This window comes from Gadus chalcogrammus, chromosome 9 (assembly GCF_026213295.1).
Source record: "Gadus chalcogrammus isolate NIFS_2021 chromosome 9, NIFS_Gcha_1.0, whole genome shotgun sequence".
Lineage (NCBI taxonomy): Eukaryota > Metazoa > Chordata > Actinopteri > Gadiformes > Gadidae > Gadus > Gadus chalcogrammus.
In genome coordinates, this window is record NC_079420.1 from 2,364,437 (window position 1) to 2,384,436 (window position 20,000).

Genomic DNA, 20,000 nt, shown 5'->3' on the forward strand with positions numbered 1-20,000 from the left:
CGCCCGACCCTCAGTGAAAACACTAAATTGATAAAGGATGAAGAGTAGCTAATGGAAAGATGTAATAGTCAAAGGACAGCCTGCATTAGGGCTCCGTGGAGCCTAAAGGGTAGAGTGGTCCCGATCCATCCAGGGCGTCCTGGACAGAGGACGGCAGCTCCGCGCCCGCCCCTAAATCACCCGCTGTTGGCTTTTATAGGTAATCTCTGAAGAGTGTATGAACGTTAACCTCAGGCACATGGCTCTCATAACCGTCTCTTATTCACCTGGAAACGTGCACAAATACATAGCTGAACACACACAAGCGCGCACACACACACACACGCGCGTGTGCGCATTCGCACTTGCGCACACACACATGCAAACACGCACGCACACGCGCACGCACACACTGAATGACAGAGGACACCGGGAGATGAAAGTACTGTATGATTGTTCATATGTCTAATCGGCATTCATATGTATTGGATGTATGAATCGATATATTCTAAGCAATCATTGGTATAAAACGTATTAACTAAGATTGTATGTGTTGATATGCTTTAATTAATAGAATTAGTGCGATACGACAAAAACATTCCACCCTGGCCATGTTTTAAACACTGCCCCGTCGCCTACAAACCTGCTTTACATAACGAATCATTAAAAGCACAGCGCCTGATCTTATGTGGCTTAGCGGCATTGACCCAAAGATAACATCACAGCAGGGACACACACACCACACACACACCGTCATCAGGCCCACAACACGCCAGCAGTCGACCCTCTGGAAGCGGATGTGTGTTGTGAATACTGCACAGCCTCAGCGGGGGGGGGGGGGGGGGCACAGTGCCCTGTGTGAGAAGTGAACCCCCTCCTCGGCTGAAGAGGAGGGTTAAACACAGAGGGACAGGAGGGGGCTCCGAGAGGGAATGAAAACAAACACGCTAACACGAACACACACTATCTGAGAGAGAGAGGGGAGCCTCTCTCTCTCTCTCTCTCTCCCTCTCTCTTTGAAACGAGCCAGAACAAACACGCTACGTCACTGTCCTCACACACACACACACACACACACACACGTGCATGTTAAAAATGCACGCACCCACAAATAAAAACTCAAAAAACTCTTTCATCACGGCGACCGAAATTCATCCTCCCGGCGGGAGTAACAATCGAAGCGACGACAACCGAACAATGGCCGACAAAACAGACAGCGGAAGCGACCCCGGCGACCGGTGACTGGAAGACGCTTAAGAGACGACCCTTACCATGGACTTGGTGAAGGGCCGGGCCAGGGTGAAGAGCAGGGTCATGAGCCACCAGCTGCGGTGGATCGCCGTGTACATCATGTTCCCAGGGTGCACCGCGTTGCAGGAGACGCCGTGCGGGGAGAGCCGTCGGTGCAGCTCGGCGCTGAACAGCACGTTGCAGAGCTTGGCCCGGTTGTAGGCCAGCATGGACCAGTAGCTGCTCCGGGCCGGGGACAGCAGCTCCAGGTCCACCTTGCCACAGGAGTCAACCAGGTCGGTGAACCTGGTGGGGGGGGGGGGGGGGCAGAGAAGAGCAGGGCCGGGGTGAATGGAACGGGGAGGCAGGGAGGAAGCTGAAGGCTGATCCAACGCTCAGAAAACACGGAAGAGGGGCGCCCCGGTGACTCAGCGTGTAGAGCCCGTACCCTATAGGCCCAGTCCTGATCGCTGAGTCCCGGGTTTGAATCCTGCCCGTGGTCCTTGCAATCTCCTCCCCTCTCTCTCTCTCCCATTCCTTCCTCTCTATCTCACTCTATAATAAAGCATAAAATTGCAATCTTGAAAAAAATAAAATATTTACCGAAAGATTCATTTGATTAGTTGGGCGGCTCTGTGGCTCCAACCCCGCTGGGCTGAGAACCACAAGGCGAGACTCCCTGTGGAGACCCCAGGGTCGAGTCCAACCCGGGGTTCTTATGCTACATGTCGTTCTCTCTTCTTTTTCCTCTCTTCACTTACAGTCCATAAAGGAACGTATGAAAAGTCTGATAAGAGAGTGTGTGTGTGTGTGTGTGTGTGTGTGTGTGTGTGTGTGTCCTTGTACACGCCACATCTGCGTGTGTGTTTGTGTGTCCGTATGCGTGCCACTGGCTGCATACAAATCAAAAGGCGTGACATGATGTTCTTTAATTGCCTGAGACAGAGCTGTTAAAGTCCAGATGTTTGACAAGGCCTCCTTAAACATTACACCATTCACTGTGTTCTGTCACAGTCACACACACAAACACACACACACACACAACAGTCACACAAAACCTCCCAATGAACAGCGCTGAAAGCTGGCCTTCATGTTTGTGTGTGTGTTTGTGTGTGTGTGTGTGTGCGTGTGTGTTTGTGCGTGTGTGCACGTGTCAGACACCCTGAGACTGCAAACCAGCGGAACACATTCTACATATTAATCCAGTCATTAGAAAACAACCACTCAAAATGTCACCTGGCTTCCCTGTTGTGATTTTACAAGCTGGCTGCAGCTTGTTTACCGTCGCCTCCCGCCATATCCTTGCTCGGCTAAATTACAGCATCTGCAGGCTTTTCATTTCATGTGCTGCGACTTCACAACTACTTAAGCAAGTGGAGGTTGATAAATCAATTCTGTAAAATGCCCAGAGCGGTTGCTTATTTTTTGTTGTTTTTAAGTAACCATGCCATCAGTTAACATGTTGGTTAACATGTCGTTGTGGCACCAGGGCCCGAGTTACACGGGAAGGAGGTTTTTCATTTCGAGGACACAGATCTGAGCCAGTGAAATGTATGTTGATCTCATCAATGAATCAATCATAAATGTACTGAAGAGGATATTGCCGTTTCGTTCTCCTATAGAATACTTTATTGAGGACTAGGTGTGGAGCAGACTAGATCCCGTGTGGAGGAGGAGGAGATAGAGGAGGAAGAAGAAGAAGAAGAAGAAGAAGAAGAAGAAGAAGAAGAAGAAGAAGAAGAAGAAGAAGGAGGAGATAGAGGAGGAGGAGGAGGAGGAGGAAGAGGAGGAAGAAGAGGAAGAGGAGGAGGAGGAAGAAGAAGAGGAGGAGGAGGAGGAGGAGGAGGAGGAGGAGGAGGAGGAGGAGGAGGAGGAGGAGGAGGAGGAGGAGGAGGAGGAGGAGGAGGAGGAGGAGGAGGTGGAGGAATAGGAGGAAGAGGAAGAGGAGGAAGAAGTGGAGGAAGAGGAAGAGGAGGAGGAGGAGGAAGTGGAGGAGGAGGAGGAGGAGGAGGAGGAGGAGGAGGACACCCGAACAGGGTGTCCGGTCTAATTCCAATTCCAATCCCAGCCCCTGTGTGGGAGCTGATAAAGTGTCGATCCATTACGCATGTGTCCATGTCTCTGTCCCGCCTGTACCTCAGAGGTCAGTGGAAGGGAGCTTAGGGATTACAATATGCTTCTGGGGTCGTAGGTCACACGGCACTTGTGAAGCGGGACTAAGTGAATAAACAGGAAATGGAGTCCACGTGCGATAGAAAAATAACGCCACACACAAAAAAGGGAGTGTGGGGGGGGGGGGGGGGGGGACTGACTTGAAATAAACGCAATATAGAGTGTGAAATGAGGTGGACAGAAGGGCAGATGCCGTGCGAGATAGAGGCCATTCCCGGCTCCCTCTGTTCTGTGCTGCTGTGTAACTGACTCTGTGGTCCGGCCCGCAGCCTCTTTGATGAGGACTGCAGGCCACTGAGGAGGGGGGGGGGGGGGGGGGGGGGGGGGGGGGGGGGGGGGTGCAGATGTGCGATGGGAACACCAGCCCGGTATCAGTTCAGCTCCATCCTGAGCGACCTGTCCGCTGCCAAAAGGATTCCACGGCAGCGGTACAATAACTCTCTTGCGACGGATTTATTTCCTATTTTTTTTACTGTGTGAGCGGGGTCTTTCATCAATCTGCCCGAGTCAATACGCACTTTAGGATATGTCATGTGATTTCTTTGGCGACTCTCGCGCGTCTCCCCCGCCGTGGCGAGGGATAGCCGCGCCCGCGCGTGCCGTGACCCTGGCGGATAAGAGTGTCAAGGCGTGTCTCCGTGGCGCTCGCCGCTCCGCCGTCGTAGCATAACTCACGGCGTCCACGGGACGGCTGATCTGCTGGAATAACTCAGCGGCAGCGCCGGGTCACTCTGCCAAGCGCTAATCAATCACTCCGATCTGTGGTCCGGCCTGGATCGATGGAGGTCCGCTCAGCGCACACACACACACACACGCACAGGCACACACACACACACACACACACACACTGACATAAACGTTCACAGTCACAGTGACACACACACACACATATATATATATATATATATATATATATATATAGATACATACATAGACATATGTGCTCACAAACATATGCACACACACACGCACATATTGACTATCAAACCATCACACAAATATATTTATATACACATTTACACACAGACAGACGCACACAAACGCCACCAATACATAGAATACATTACACACACATACACACAAAAACATTCACAATCGAAGACACACATAGACGCACGCGCGCATCCACTTAAACACATGCGTACACATACACAGACGCAAACTACACTCACGCACCGTCTCGTGATCACAAAGTGATCGAGAGCGGATCGATCCAGAAATAAATAGCAGAACATCATCACGTCTGTCGATGGGGCGGGGAGTGACGGACGAGAGGTCGAACGAGAAAAGGAAGCTGAGGGAGAGAATACAGCAGCGCCACATATATATATATATATATATATAGAAACTGATGGCAGAGAGGTGGAGAGGGAGCAGAAGGGGCTGAATCAGGGTGTGTGTGTGTGTGTGTGTGTGTGTGTGTGTGTGTGTGTGTGTGTGTGTGTGTGTGTGTGTGTGTGTGTGTGTGTGTGTGTGTGTGTGTGTGTGTGTGTGTGTGTGTGAGAGAGTGAGAGGGGGAGGGGGTCAGAGAGAGAGAGAGAGACGGCGTCAGAACAGAAATGTGATGAGAGTAAATTTGGGCTGATCAGTCCATCCATCATGTTGATGATAGCTTTAATGTAAGCCGACAGCCCGTGTGGGGGGGTGGGGGGGGGGGGGGGGGGGCTGTGTGAGTGAAGCCGTCATGTCATGACAACACGCAGCCGCTGAGGCTGATCTATCGGCCCGGAGTGGGGAACTAGCTGTGAACTTATTGGTGCTGCTGGGGTTGGTGGGAAACGGGGTGGGAGGGGGGCGAGGGGGGGGGGGGGGTGTTCTCGACGCTTGAGACCCGGAGACTCCAGAAGGTTTGACGCTTCAATGCCTCCGACTTGATACCGCCGACGGGATCATCAGCTCCCAGTGATGCATTGAGGATTAGGAGTCATCATGCCAGAATATAAGTACTTTCACTTTTGGTACTTCTTAGTTATGTGTGGAAAAAAAAGTTAACCATAAAAAAATGACGCTTTCCTTATTCCTGGATGGGATGTTGAAGGGAGTTGCTTAGGAATAGTTTGCTGTAACCAGTAGCGACCGCCAGAGTCATGAAGAGCACCTCGGCAGCCATGTTGGTGTGCAGCGCTGCAAAGCGTCCGCGGTACGGAAGATGTTCTGTACGTCTTAAGGATGGTAGATGTTCTGTACGTCTTAAGGATGGTAGATGTTCTGCACGTCTTAAAGATGTTAGATGTTCTGTACGTCTTAAGGATGGTAGATGTTCTGTACGTCTTAAGGATGGTAGATGTTCTGTACATCCTAAGGATGGTAGATGTTCTGCACGTCCGCGGTACGGTAGATGTTCTGCACGTCCGCGGTACGGTAGATGTTCTGTACGTCCGCGGTACGGTAGATGTTCTGTACGTCCGCGGTACGGTAGATGTTCTGTACGTCCGCGGTACGGTAGATGTTCTGTACGTCTTAAGGATGGTAGATGTTCTGCACGTCCGCGGTACGGTAGATGTTCTGCACGTCCGCGGTACGGTAGATGTTCTGTACGTCTTAAGGGGGACGTCGTGCCTTCTCAGCAGAACCAGGCCCATGGGCCACTTATCGCCGACTCATTACATGTGTGCGTTGCTGTTTATACCGGCGATAGGAGCCATGATATAGAGCGCACCTTCACAGCGGGCCACGCTCCTAGTTTGCAACCAGGTAGACATTTCACATGATGCACATGTGCTCCTCACTCTGAACTCAACCCCACAACACTCTTAAACCTGGTGTCCTACACATAACCATTTTAAACAGTCCGATATAAAGTACAGCACTATAATTCAACGCTGAATCAACTCGCTACATCTAATCTCAACCAACCCCTTTGAAAGCGTTCACCTCCCTTAACCGTCTCTGATCCGGGGCCTCAGAAGACCTCATGTCTCTCTGCCCCCCCACCCCCGCCCCCACCTTACCTGTGGGACTCGGAGGAGACCACGACGACGCGGGCGGGCGCTGACCGCCGCAGGACTTCCTGTAGCCCCTGCACCAGCAGGAAGTGTCCCAGGTGGCAGATCTGGAAGGTGGACTCCAGCCCGTCCTCCGTCAGACGCCACGGCTGTGTGCACACCGCCGCGTTGCACACCAGGACGTGCAGGGGGCTGTGGGGGGGGGCAGAGAGACAGGGCGGTTAGGGACTGGGGGGGGAGGGGGGCAGGGACACAGGGGAGGTAGGGCTGCAGAAGGACCTCATGTTAGGCCGAATCGGACCTGCATGTTAGGCCAAAATGTAGTTTCGTATTTTTTGGCAAATTGAGCAAATTGAGGAGGGTCAAAATGATGCAGTAAAATGTTTTATAGAAAGGAATGCGTCTGATGTTGTTATTGTATAACAGAATGACAAAGCGTAACGACACGGTAATAAGCACTATGGGGTGTCAGGAGCCTTGGTGTTATGCACTCTGGACGCTTGTGTGTTCATCAGAAAACATTACTACCGCTGAATATATGACACAGGCAACGGGACACGGTTTTAGTATCAGTATAATACATTTAAACGGGATCTGAAAACTAAATTCAAAACAAACATATCACAGAGAGATTCATCCAGGACACACCTGCAAAATATATCGTCAACAAACTGTCAAAAATGTTATAAATAACGCGTGTCAAAGGCAGCTAATGAACTCTTTTTAAACTACACTTTGGTGTAGTTTGTACTTCCTGTGAGTTTGAACCACTGTAGCTTCATTGGGCTGTACTGTAAAGTGACTGTAGGATAATTGCTATCCCGCGTGGCCACCTAGCCAGGAGGGTAAATAGACTCCACACGTTAAAACCGGCTTGAAGGAACAGAAGGAAACCGACAGACCAGATTACGCAACATCGCCATGGATTTGATGGAACATCATTTTCTGATGCTTAATGCACACCGTGATAACCCTGAATTACATAATTACAAGTAAATCATGGATTCCTGTTGGCCATCATTTCAGGTAAATCTAACGACCCTCCGTCTATCCATTTGTCATGAGCTCACCGGACGTTGATTCAAATTTGGAAAATAACATTTTCTGAGGGAAAAAAAGAGTGCAAACTAAGTTAATCTGTTTTGATGAATTGCAGAAAAAAGGGCTCCAGCAGGTTCAGTATGTAGAGGGGGGTCTACTTATGACATTAAAGGCCTGGAAGAAAGAGATAGAGGAAGAGGAGGAGGAGGAGGAGGAGGAGGAGAGGAGGAGGATGAGAAGGGGGAGGAGGAGGAGAGGAGAGGAGGAGGGGGAGGGGAGGAGGAGGATGAGGAAGATGAGGAGGGAGGGAGAAGAGGAGGAGGGGGGGAGGAGGAGGGAGGGAGGGAGAAGAGACGGAGGGAGAGAGGGGAGGAGGAGGAGGAGGAGGAAGGGAGGGGAGGAGGAGGAGGGAGGGAGAAGAGGAGGAGGAGGAAGAGGAGGAGGAGGAGGAGGAGAGTAGGAGGAAGGGAGGGGAGGAGGAGGAGGGAGGGAGAAGAGGAGGAGGAGGAGGGGGAGGAGGAGGAGAGGAGAGGAGAGGAGGAGGGGAGGAGAGGAGGAGGGGGAGGAAGAGGAGGAGGAGGAGGAGGAGAGTAGGAGGAAGGGAGGGGAGGAGGAGGAGGAGGAAGGGAGGGAGAAGAGACGGAGGGAGAGAGGAGAGGAGGAGGAGAGGAGGGGAGGGAGGGAGAGGAAGAGAGGGGTCCGGTTCCAGAGTGTTATCAGTCCAGTAGACCTCAGCAGGCCCGAGGAGACACCGACGGCGTAACGCTGATATGATACAGTGGTTTCCAGGGCGACATCCCCCAGGGTCTGACAGCTACAGGAGACGCTGAATGGAGCTGGCGGAGAGCCAAGGAAAACAACACTATCGACGGAGATCCTAAAACCCTTTCATAGCCATCCTAAAACCCTTTCACACAGAAGGCCAGGGAGGGGAGTCTCTCCCGCAGACTGTAAATAAACGTGAAGGTAGCGTCTGTGACGTCACCCGTTGGTTCACACACCGCAGTTATGAGGTTGTTGATTTCACGTAACTGCCGCCGCCATTGCTTGAAATTGTCGACCCACTGAGGGCGGGGAATTGAATGGCCGCCTTGCAACAGTCTATGGCCAAACCTCATTAATATTCAATAGTACCTATCTATAAGGATGGTCGAAGGGTCACTGGTCGTTTTGCACTCACCCGACGCAAACAACCTACAGGCCCTGAGAGGAACTGCACTACCACTGGGGCTTCAGAAACAGGCGGTTTGGCTGCCGCTCGGTCACCACCAAACCATAGAACCACAAGACACACCGGCAGACACTGAAGGCCCTGCGAAAGGCGGGTTGAAACGATGACCCAAAGTTAAAATAATAAACACATTGCTGTCCTAATAGAAGTATCGATTAAGCCTTTCCAAACCTGATCATGCGACTGTGACACTGCTTCCTTGAAAACAAATAAAGGAACCTCAGACATGGTTCGAAACGTTCCCCCGATCATGTGACAGCGAACAAAGATGGCAGGATTGGTCAGGGGCGCGGACAAATGCTTGTCGGGTGACAGTGTCGCTTCAGCGAGCTCGGAAACCACGGTAACAGCCGAACAACCCAAACACACGCCACCAATTTTTAATTTCTTCCATTAGAATTAATTATGAGGCCGAAGGCAATTTGTGTACCCTGTGTTTAAGACTGCCTACCGGATTAATTAAAAACTGGATGCTGGAAAATTAATGTGTGGATTGTTATGCCTTGCTATAATGAGCCATCCCATGCTATTACAGAGGAGTAGAGTCTGTGATCACCTTCAGGCCTCCCAACACATTGGGTTCATTAAGGAGCAAAAAGCCAGTCACTTACAAGTCAACTTACTGGAACTACAGACTGTCCACGTCAGCGCTTTATCGATGCAACACACGCCTCTTTCAGATATTTATATTTTACATCGAAAACAACTGGGTCACGGCCGCTATGGTAAAGCTACGGTAAAGCATGAAGGGAAGTGAAAGGGCTGCTGCTGCAGTTTGTCTGGCTGGTTTCCAGGCAAGCCTCGGTTGCAAGTCAGGGAACGTGGATGTGTACAAACTGTACATATCCAAGATCCAAACAGATAATAAGGGCCGGTTGCATTAAGATAATATTCCACTGCATGAAGAGAAGAAGGGTTTTAAACTTCCACTGAATCAATGGATGCAAATATACAGACCTCTAAGGTGGTTGCTTCCCATGATGCACTGGTTTCCCCTCGCTCCACCGTGGGAGAACACTGCGTACATGTAAGGGGCGCGATTGAGCAGCTGAACATGGCTTGTAGGCTCAGAGAGCAGCGGTCGGCCTTCTAAAATAGCACTCGCAAGGCAACATCAACATAATATATAATATACCGGTATGGCGATATTGTCTCAACTACTGTACATATCTCTTTCAAAAATATACCGGTATAAATGTTACTACCGGTATATCGCCCAGCCCTACTCCTCACCCTGACCTTGCTGAACCTTCACAGCCTCTCTAACCATCCTGTATCCACCCAAACACCTCAGAGTGACACCTCCGCGAAACCGTCCTTAATCCCATACCCAAAACAAATCAGAACACGTAAGAAACACGTAACTACTACTGTCGCAGCCGTTTTAACGAGTATTGATTTTCTATTCACTCTTATGTCTGACTTGTTTATTGTTTATGGAAACAGAAATTGTGAAATGAAAGCTAAATTTTGAATAGTTTATTTAGCATATTATTAATACTATTTATGGCTGCTTTGTTTTCTGATACCTGCTGTAGGTGTCTGTGGGCGGGCTTTACGCACTGCTCAGGTACTTAGGCCAGGTGTGTGTTTGGTTCGGATGAATAAACTAAGTGTCAAGGGAAAAGAGGCGGTGGGTTAAAAAAGTCTTTCGACCGCTTATATAAGTTCACTCGTTGCTTTCAATGATTTATTCGTTTGCCAGTAAGTTTTCCTTTATTTAGAAGAAAGTTTTGTTCTTTTTTGGAGCTGTAAAATAAATATAATCATTTTTTGAAATCGCGAGTGATTGGAATTGTTTGGAAGCGCGTCGAGCTACCTCGCCTTCTGTACCCACGGCTCAACGAAGAACAGCCGAGACATTTAAGTCGAAAGAGTTTTGTCAATTGAAGAAAAATAAGTTGTCTTCAAAAGAAAAGGACCACACAAGCAGCGGAGACAATGGAAGGAGTTTCTGCAGTTTGTGAGTAGATGGATTCTCGCAATGAGTGTTACTGTCAGTAACAAGGAAACGGCGCCGAATAAAAGTGTTGGATGTCTCTTGTGTGCCTTGGTCTAAAAGTGAATTCAAAGTGAATCAAATACCACAACCTGTGTTGCAATGTCTGTCACTGGAAAAGCAGATGAAACGCTTTTGATAAAGGCAATCGCATCGCGCAGGGGAAAGCTCAGCGTTTTAACGCGTAAAAAGAATGAAATCAATGCTTCATTGGAGTTTGGGGAAAGTAACGAAAATGTTCGCAAACACGCAGAGGTTTTCAATAAATATGTGGAAGAATTTATTGAGGCGCAAAACACCGTGCAAAACCTCCTTTCAAACGAAGAGGAAAAGGAGGCAGATAATACGGACTGGTTTGAGCCAAAGATCGGCCTTTTCAGAGAGTTTATAAACGGCATTAACAAATGGATGGATGGTGTGGAAATAACCGAGGAGGTTGAGGACGAAGAGGAAAATAATGATGATGACTACGATGATGATGCTGAAATGAAAGGCGTGGTGGATGAGGGGCATAAAGATAAAGCTGTGGGACCAGAGGACAGCGTATCTCAAACAAATAAAGCCCCAAGGAAAGCCAGCTCCTCCAGCTCCGCCTCCGGAGCGTCCTCTGCTTGTTTAAAGGCTAAGGCAGAACGTGCTGCTCTGATGGCTAAAGTGCAAGCATTGACGATGAAACATGCTCTGGATATGCAACAAGCTCAAATAATAGCAAAGGGGGAAAGGCTTGCTATAGAGGCTGAATTGGCTGCTGCAGAAGCAAAAGTTAATGTTTACATGGAGAGTGAGTCATTGGCTGCTGGACAAGCACCCCAACCATCAATAACCACACAAAGAAATCACAAACCATCAACATCAAAGCAATTAAAATCAGAAAGCATATCACCAATACATCAGTTGGAAATGTCTGGAGCATGTACCGAATACCTGATTCCAGTAACAAACCAAAAACCTCCCAAACCTCAATACTCCGTGAAATCAAACATTTCTCACCAAGCTCCTCCCTTTAAAGCAAAATTTAAAAGCAAAAACCTAGATCATGACCAAGGAGATGGAAACTCATATAAAAGCAATGAGAATGGTCTCACCGACGTCATGAGAAAACAAAATGAAATAACTGAATTGCTCGTAAAGCAACACCAAGCAGCTTTACTTCCTTCCAGAGAAATTCCTACATTTGATGGTGATGCCCTACAATACAGATCGTTCATTATGGCATTTGAACAAGGAATAGAGCGCAAGGTGGACAATGCACAGGACAAATTATTTTACTTGGAGCAATACACAAAGGGAGAACCCAACCTGCTGGTTCGTAGCTTCCTCCACATGGACCCAGAAAGGGGGCTCAGAGAAGCAAAAGAGCAACTTGAATGGCACTTCGGCAATGTAATGAAGCTGACATCAGCACACATGGATAAGGTCCTGAGTTGGCCTCCAATAAAAGCAGAGGATGGACCAGCGTTAAGGTCGTATGCGCTGTTTCTGCGAAGCTGCTTCAATATAATGAAAGAAGTTCATTTTATGGAAGAGCTGGAGACACCATCTCACTTGAGGGCAATGGTATCCAAATTACCCTTTAAACTCCGAGATAGATGGAGAACAATAAGCTGCGATGTTCAGGAAAGGAGCAAAAGGCGAGCCAAGTTTAAAGACCTTGTTGAATTTGTGGAAAAACAGTCCAGAGTCGTTCTGGATCCTTTTTTTGGTGACATACATGATGTGACTGATAACAAATGTGTGCTAAAGACAAAAAGGCCAGCACACAAAAACCCTTATAAACCAGCTAGTAGGGGGAGTAGTTTTGCTACAACTGTCGCAACCATGTCCGAGCGTTCAGAGCAAAAGGAAAGTAAACCAAACCAACCCAAATTCAACCAAAAGGAGAAAAAACAAGAAACCTCAACCACTCTTGAGAAGCCCTGCCTGTACTGTAGCAAAGACCACTCTTTGGAGTTTTGTGATGTCCTAAAAAGTAAACACAATAATGAAAAGGTGGAGTTTATGAAAAGTGAAGGTCTGTGCTTTGGATGTTTGGGAAGAGGACACATGAGCAGATATTGCAAAAACAGAATGACATGTCAAGTTTGCCACCAAAACCACCCAAGCATTCTGCACTTCAACTTGAAAGAGAAGGTGGAATCTCAGGTTACCAAAAGAGATTTTGGGGAATCAGCGAAGATCACATCAAGCCTTGTCTCCTTGGATGCTGGCAGCCTTATTGGGGCCGGTAACAATGCATGTAAGCTGTCGATTGTTCCTGTCCAAGTAAAGCTGTGCAAAGGAACAAAGGTTGTGCAGACATACGCTTTCCTTGACCCAGGAAGCACCGCCACCTTTTGCACAGAAGAATTAATGACAGAGCTAAATGCCAGAGGAAAGAAAGTGAAGGTTCTGCTCAAAACTATGGGCCAGGAGAAGCCTGTGACCAGTTATAAGATCCCTGGAATGGAGGTGGCTGGGCTCAAAGGTAACACATTCATTCAGCTGCCAGATGTTTTCTCACAAGAGTCAATCCCTGTATGCAAAGACAACATACCTACAGAAGAGGACCTCAAAGAATGGCCTTACCTGAAGGATGTTGAACTGGAGCCAATCGAAGCCAGCATCGGGCTACTGATTGGTGCAAACGCTCCTAAAGTGTTGGAACCATGGAGAGTCATTAACAGCAAAGGTAATGGACCGTTTGCTGTCGAAACCCTCCTAGGATGGGTAATAAATGGCCCACTTGGTCAAAAGGACTGCATGAGCGACTGTCATCCTGTATTGGTCAACAGGATAGACATTTCCAGTTTGGAAGATATTCTAACCCAGCAGTACAATCAAGATTTTGCTGAGCAGCATTATGAAAAGCAAGAAATGTCTGTGGAGGACAAGCAGTTCATGAACATAGTCTCAGACTCAGCAGTTCTAGAGGATGGACATTACTACCTCAAGCTGCCATTTCGTGAGCCAGGTGTCAACATGCCCAATAACAGGCACAGCGCCCTACAAAGAGCACAACAGCTGCTTAAGAGGTTTAACAAAGACCAAACATTCTTTGAAGAATATAAGGATTTCATGCAGGATGTGCTGATAAAAGGATATGCGGAGGTCATACCCCAAGATGAGTTGCAAACAAAAAGTGGCAAAGTGTGGTACATACCACATCATGGGGTCTACCACCCACGCAAAAAGAAGTTACGTGTGGTGTTTGACTGTGCTTCGACGTTTCATGGAACCTCTCTGAATAGAGAATTGCTGCAAGGGCCAGACTTGACCAACAAGCTGATCGGGGTGATGTTGAGGTTTCGTCTGGGTCCTATTGCTCTGATGACCGACATCGAAGGCATGTTCCATCAGGTGAGAGTGGCAAGAGAAGATGTGGACTTCTTGCGCTTCCTCTGGTGGCCAGACGGGGACATTACTAAAGAGCTCATTGATCATAGGATGACAGTCCACATCTTTGGAGCTGTATCGTCACCCAGCTGCGCCACTTTCGCCCTGCTAAAGACAGCAGAGGATAACCAGCATGACTACCCAGCTGAGGTTGTGGACACTGTAAGACAGAGTTTTTACGTTGATGATTGTCTTAAGGCAGTGAGCTCCGTGGAAAAAGCAGCATGGCTGTACAGAAACCTCAAAAGTATGTGCAGCAAAGGAGGCTTCCATTTGAACAAATGGATCAGTAATCATCGCTCTATCCTTGCCATGATCCCTGAGGAAGAAAGAGCTAAAGAGGTCAAGACTCTAAATCTCGACAGGGATAAACTTCCCATGGAACGGGCCCTCGGAACTCAGTGGGATGTCGAAAGTGACGCATTCACCTTCAGCACAGTGCTGAAACCACAGCCAACAACAAGACGTGGCATCCTGTCAGTTGTGAGTTCAGTCTATGACCCTTTAGGGTTCTTGGCACCGGTCGTGCTATCTGCCAAGCAAATCCTTCAGGAGTTATGTAAGGCCAAGCTGGGGTGGGATGACAAAATTCCACAAGAACATGCCGACAGGTGGCAGAGATGGTTAAGACAATTGACGCTATTGGACGAATTCTCTGTGAGCAGATGTATCACGCCCAAAGGCTTTGGTGAGATCTCATCCATACAGCTGCACCACTTTTGTGACGCAAGTGAAGTTGGCCTAGGAACAGTGTCATACCTCAGACTCACTAACCGCAAAGATGAAGTGCACACTGTTTTCATCATGGGCAAGGCAAAAGTAGCACCCCTCAAGCAGACCACCATCCCCAGAATGGAGCTTGCAGCGGCAGTCTTGGCGGTGCGTATGGACCGCATGCTGAAAACAGAGCTGCAAATTCCATTGGAGGAATCGAAGTACTGGACAGACAGTACGTCCGTTTTGAAGTACATTGCAAGCACAACAGCAAGGTTCAAAACCTTTGTGGCGAACAGAGTTGCCATCATACGGACACTGTCCAAAGTCCCTCAATGGAACTACGTCAGCTCCAAGCTCAATCCCGCTGACGTAGCTTCACGTGGCATCCGGACAGACGCCTTTCTTAAGTCCAAAACATGGATCCATGGCCCAGAGTTTCTAAAAACACATCCATGCAAATGGCCAGGGCACGATGAAGATCCAGGCGTGATCTCTGTAGAGGATCCAGAAGTAAGGAATGTGGTACCGGTCTATGCAGCAGTGCTACAGCCCAGTGAATCTCCCACTGCTATCCTACTAAGTTACTTCTCAAGCTGGATTGACTTAAAAAGAGCAGTGGGATGGATCCTCAAATATAAAGACCTGCTTAAGCAACTGCGTCAGGAACGAGCCAAGGCGCTTGCCATGCACCAAGGCTCCAGCAAACAAGATGACATAGTAGCCAAACACATGCAGCAGTTCAAAGCCAGCCTTAAGACACAAAGGCTTGCTATTGAAGACATGGCTGAGGCAGAAAAGGCCATTATATGCTTCGTGCAAAAACAAAGCTTCCCAGAAGAACTGGCTTCATTGGTAAAAGGCACAGTCAAAAAGACAAGTTCTTTGGTCCAACTTGACCCAATTGTAGTAGATGGTGTCTTGAGAGTTGGTGGGAGGCTGAGCAGAGCAGCTCTTCCAGAAGAAACAAAGCACCCAGCCATACTGCCCAAATCCAGCCATGTTTCTAAGATCATTCTTCGTCACATACATGAAATGGTCGGCCACAGTGGGCGGAATCACATGCTTTCCACTCTCCGTCGTAAATATTGGATACTCCACGCCAACGCAGCAGCCAGAGCAGTCATCAGGGAATGCTTAGCCTGCAAGCTTCGACGCCAAAGGGCTGGAAACCAAAAGATGGCAGACCTTCCTGTCGACCGCGTCTCGCCAGAGCTCCCTCCGTTTACCCACGTCGGGGTGGACTACTTTGGGCCCATCGATGTTAAACAGGGCAGAAGTACAGTAAAACGATACGGGGTAATATTTACCTGTCTGGCATCACGTGCAGTCCACCTGGAGGTAGCACACAGTCTTGACACAGACGCATGTATAAATGCTCTCAGGAGATTTATATGTCGAAGAGGACAAGTGAAGGAGATGAGGTCGGACAATGGAACTAACTTCGTGAGCTCTAATCGAGAGCTGAAAGAGGCCCTTCGGGCGCTCAACCAAGGGAAGATCCAGAAAACTCTTTTGCAAGAGGAAATAAAGTGGACCTTTAATCCTCCCCACGGAGCGCACCATGGAGGTGCCTGGGAGCGCCTCATACAGCAGGTCAAGAAAGCGCTCTATTCAGTGCTTAAACAGCAAACTCTTAATGATGAGACCCTTCAAACGGCTATGTGTGAGGCAGAGGCTATACTAAACGATCGTCCCATTACACCATCCAGCGATGATCCTAATGATATCGAAGCACTAACGCCCAATCACATCCTGCAGCTCAAAGGTAAACCAATAATGCCACCCGGTTTGTTCATGAAGGAGGACTCATACACTCGTAAAAGATGGAGGCAAGTGCAATATATCACAGACATGTTCTGGAAAAGGTGGGTCAAGGAATACCTCACAATGATGCAGAAGCGCCAAAAGTGGCAGAAACCACGGAGGAACTTCACAGTTGGGGACCTCGTTCTTGTGGTGGAGGATGCATCACCCAGGAACTCGTGGCTCATGGGACGCATCACAGAGACAATGGCCGACTCTAAAGGACATGTTCGCCGTGTTCGTCTCAAGACAAGAACATCCGTATTGGAGCGGCCCGTCACCCGGCTGTGTCTGCTGTTGGAGGCAGAGTAAAGTCCCCAAGTTCTGGAGTCTGCCCCGGCTCTAGGCTTACCCTGTTGCACCCACATGCACCTACATGCACACACATGCATACACAAGACATTGCGACGCTGCATCGTGGCAGCGTGAAGAAACCTTTTTTCACATAAGAAGAGACATTTGACCTTTTTGAATGAACTGTTCACACGAGTAAGCATTTAGGCTTCCCTTTTTTTGTGTCTCATAGACAATCATGTTTTGCTCAACTGGATTTTGAATAGCCAACAAGGCTCTATGGAATGTAAAAAAAAGGAAAAGAAAAGTTGTTTTGTTACTGTGTTATAACGGCTTCTTAAAGATGTTTGATCTTTGATAATTGGTAATAGAGTATTACAATTAGGGGCCGGAATGTCGCAGCCGTTTTAACGAGTATTGATTTTCTATTCACTCTTATGTCTGACTTGTTTATTGTTTATGGAAACAGAAATTGTGAAATGAAAGCTAAATTTTGAATAGTTTATTTAGCATATTATTAATACTATTTATGGCTGCTTTGTTTTCTGATACCTGCTGTAGGTGTCTGTGGGCGGGCTTTACGCACTGCTCAGGTACTTAGGCCAGGTGTGTGTTTGGTTCGGATGAATAAACTAAGTGTCAAGGGAAAAGAGGCGGTGGGTTAAAAAAGTCTTTCGACCGCTTATATAAGTTCACTCGTTGCTTTCAATGATTTATTCGTTTGCCAGTAAGTTTTCCTTTATTTAGAAGAAAGTTTTGTTCTTTTTTGGAGCTGTAAAATAAATATAATCATTTTTTGAAATCGCGAGTGATTGGAATTGTTTGGAAGCGCGTCGAGCTACCTCGCCTTCTGTACCCACGGCTCAACGAAGAACAGCCGAGACAACTACTTCAGACGCATCATTGGATCATCGACAAGAAACAAAACCCCTGTCCAAACAATAAGGGCGTACCAATAAAACAAAACAAGCGGAAAAACAGAAAACTTTGTGGGTGGGACACCCAGCAGAGAGGAGAGACCCGCCCACCCCCCCCGCCACCCCAGCGAGCTCCGCCCACCAGCGAGCTCCGCTGAGTCTGCTCGGAGGGTGCAGCCTGTTAATCCAACTGCCCACCTGCCGGTCCCTCTCTCATAAGCGCGCGGGTAATGAAGGTCTTTAATAGGCCTAGCGCCGCCGCTCACCGTGCGGTCCCTGCCTCCACATTAAGGCCTCCTCAGCGCCGGTCAGAACGCAGCGCTAACAGCCCGACGGGGACGGGGGGGGGCGTGAGCGGGTATATTTACCTGGAATAACACCCCCCCCCGGCGCTGACCCCTGACCCCGCTGATGATGGGGGCCAGCAGGAGGAGATTGCCTGGGAGAGCGCGCTGGGGATCCGGCGCTCGTCATTAACGCCGTGGCGTTATTAAAAAGGTAAACACCGGGCTAGTGGAGTGTGTGTGTGTGTGTGTGTGCCTGTGTGCGTGTGTGTGTGTGTGTGTGTGTGTGTGTGTGTGCGTGTGCTCATGCACACACACAGACACACACACACACAGGCACGTACATGCATATTCACATTCAAACACGGAAAAATGTACATTCATTCATAGATTCATACGCACACACAAAGTGAATGTAAAATGTAACAGATCCAGGCTAAAAGGCAGACCTTCCTTCAGCAGTGCATACTTAATTAATGTACGGTCAAAATACTGCAATTATTGATTTAACGCACAGCACACTGTGCTTCCGTGACAGAAGAACTGCATGTTTAAAAAATACAGTAAAACATAACATAGTTCAAAATAAAGGTGACGTCCCAGCTGCATAATCAAAGGTAAAGAGCCACGTGTTAAAGAGTTGAACATCGTGACATTACTGCCGTCTGGTCAACCACAGCTCACAGCGACTATGCACACAAACGTCAATATGCAGGTCGTTTTATTACAGATGACAGCCGGTTAAAGCAGGCTGAAGGCAGCGAGGGGGGGTTGGAACCCAGTGCCGAATAAAACACTGCAAATAAAGCAGAGGAGGAAAAGAAAAGGAACAAAGGAAAAGAACAAAGCTCTGATTACATTTCACCTGTCAATGGCGTCGCAGTGTGTGTGTGAGTGTGTTTGATTATGTATGTTTGCACAAATGTGTATTTATATTCACCAAGAGAGGTCAAAAGGTCTGCGCTCATAATTGCCTGTTTGTGTATGTGCATGTATGTTAGCGTATATATGTGTGTGTTGTTGTGTGTGTGTGAAATTATGCAAGACCGTTTAGGCGTGTGTGTGTGTGTGTGCTTGTGCATGTCTGTGCGTGTGTGTGTGAGTACGTACGTGTGCACGTTTGCACGTGTGCGTGTGTTTGTGTGTGTGTGTGTGTGTGCGTGTAAATGTGCGCATGTGTGCGTGTGCGTGACGCCTGAAGACATGCGTGCAGTGGTAATAGAGTGGTGGGAGACTGGGACAGCTGCCCAGTGCCATTCCCAGCTCCCAGCTCCCAGTCTCCACTCTGCCCCCCTTCTGATGAGAATTAATGTACTCCGACGTCCCCAGGGACCCCCCCCCCCCCCACACACACAACGTCTCGTACCCCAGCCTGGCCCCAGCCCGTTGGGCCTCGGCAGTACAGCTAATGAAGAAATACAACCCACAGACAGACAGACAGACATACATGCAAACAGAGAGACAGACGGAAAGACTGCCATCGACACAAACACAGAGACGGACAGACAGACAGAGAGACAGACAGACAGAGAGACCGCCAATCGGACAGTGGGACAACGGATATCTACGCAAACAGAAAGACAGACAGACCAACCAACCGTCAGTCAGAGAGTCAGTGTGGCTAAACAGAACGAGTGTGCGTCCAATGGGTTGAGCATTTGGCGTGACAGAGGGGGAGAGAGAGAGAGAGAGGGAGGAAGAGAGGGAGGAAGAGAAAGAGAGAGAGAGAGAGAGAGAGAAAGAGAGAGAGAGAGAAAGAGAGAGAGAGAGAGAGAGAGAGAGAGAGAGAGAGAGAGAGAGAGAGAGAGAGAGAGAGAGAGAGAGAGAGAGAGAGAGAGAGAGAGAGAGAGAGAACGAGAGAGAGAGAGAGAGAGAGAGGGGGGGGTGCGTGCGAGAGAGAGAGCGAGGGACGGAGAGGACAGCCGCCATGGCGTTTGGCTCTGGCCCAGGCCCCGTGCCCTCCGCGGCCATAGCCTGCCCCGGGGCTGCCATGGGCTACGACTGCCCTACCTCTCC

The 20,000-nt window shown here is 48.7% G+C and overlaps 1 protein-coding gene across 1 annotated transcript in view; it reads right to left on the minus strand.

Moving 5' to 3' along the window:
• Positions 1-1,232: 1,232 nt before the first annotated feature.
• wwox (WW domain containing oxidoreductase) overlaps positions 1,233-20,000 on the minus strand; it is a 60,190-nt gene continuing 41,422 nt past the window's right edge. The window contains exons 7-8 of the mRNA XM_056598708.1: positions 6,333-6,518; positions 1,233-1,515 (exon numbers count right to left, since the gene is read on the minus strand). Of these exons, the coding sequence (XP_056454683.1) occupies positions 1,233-1,515; positions 6,333-6,518 (469 nt within the window). The remainder of the gene's footprint in view (positions 1,516-6,332; positions 6,519-20,000) is intronic.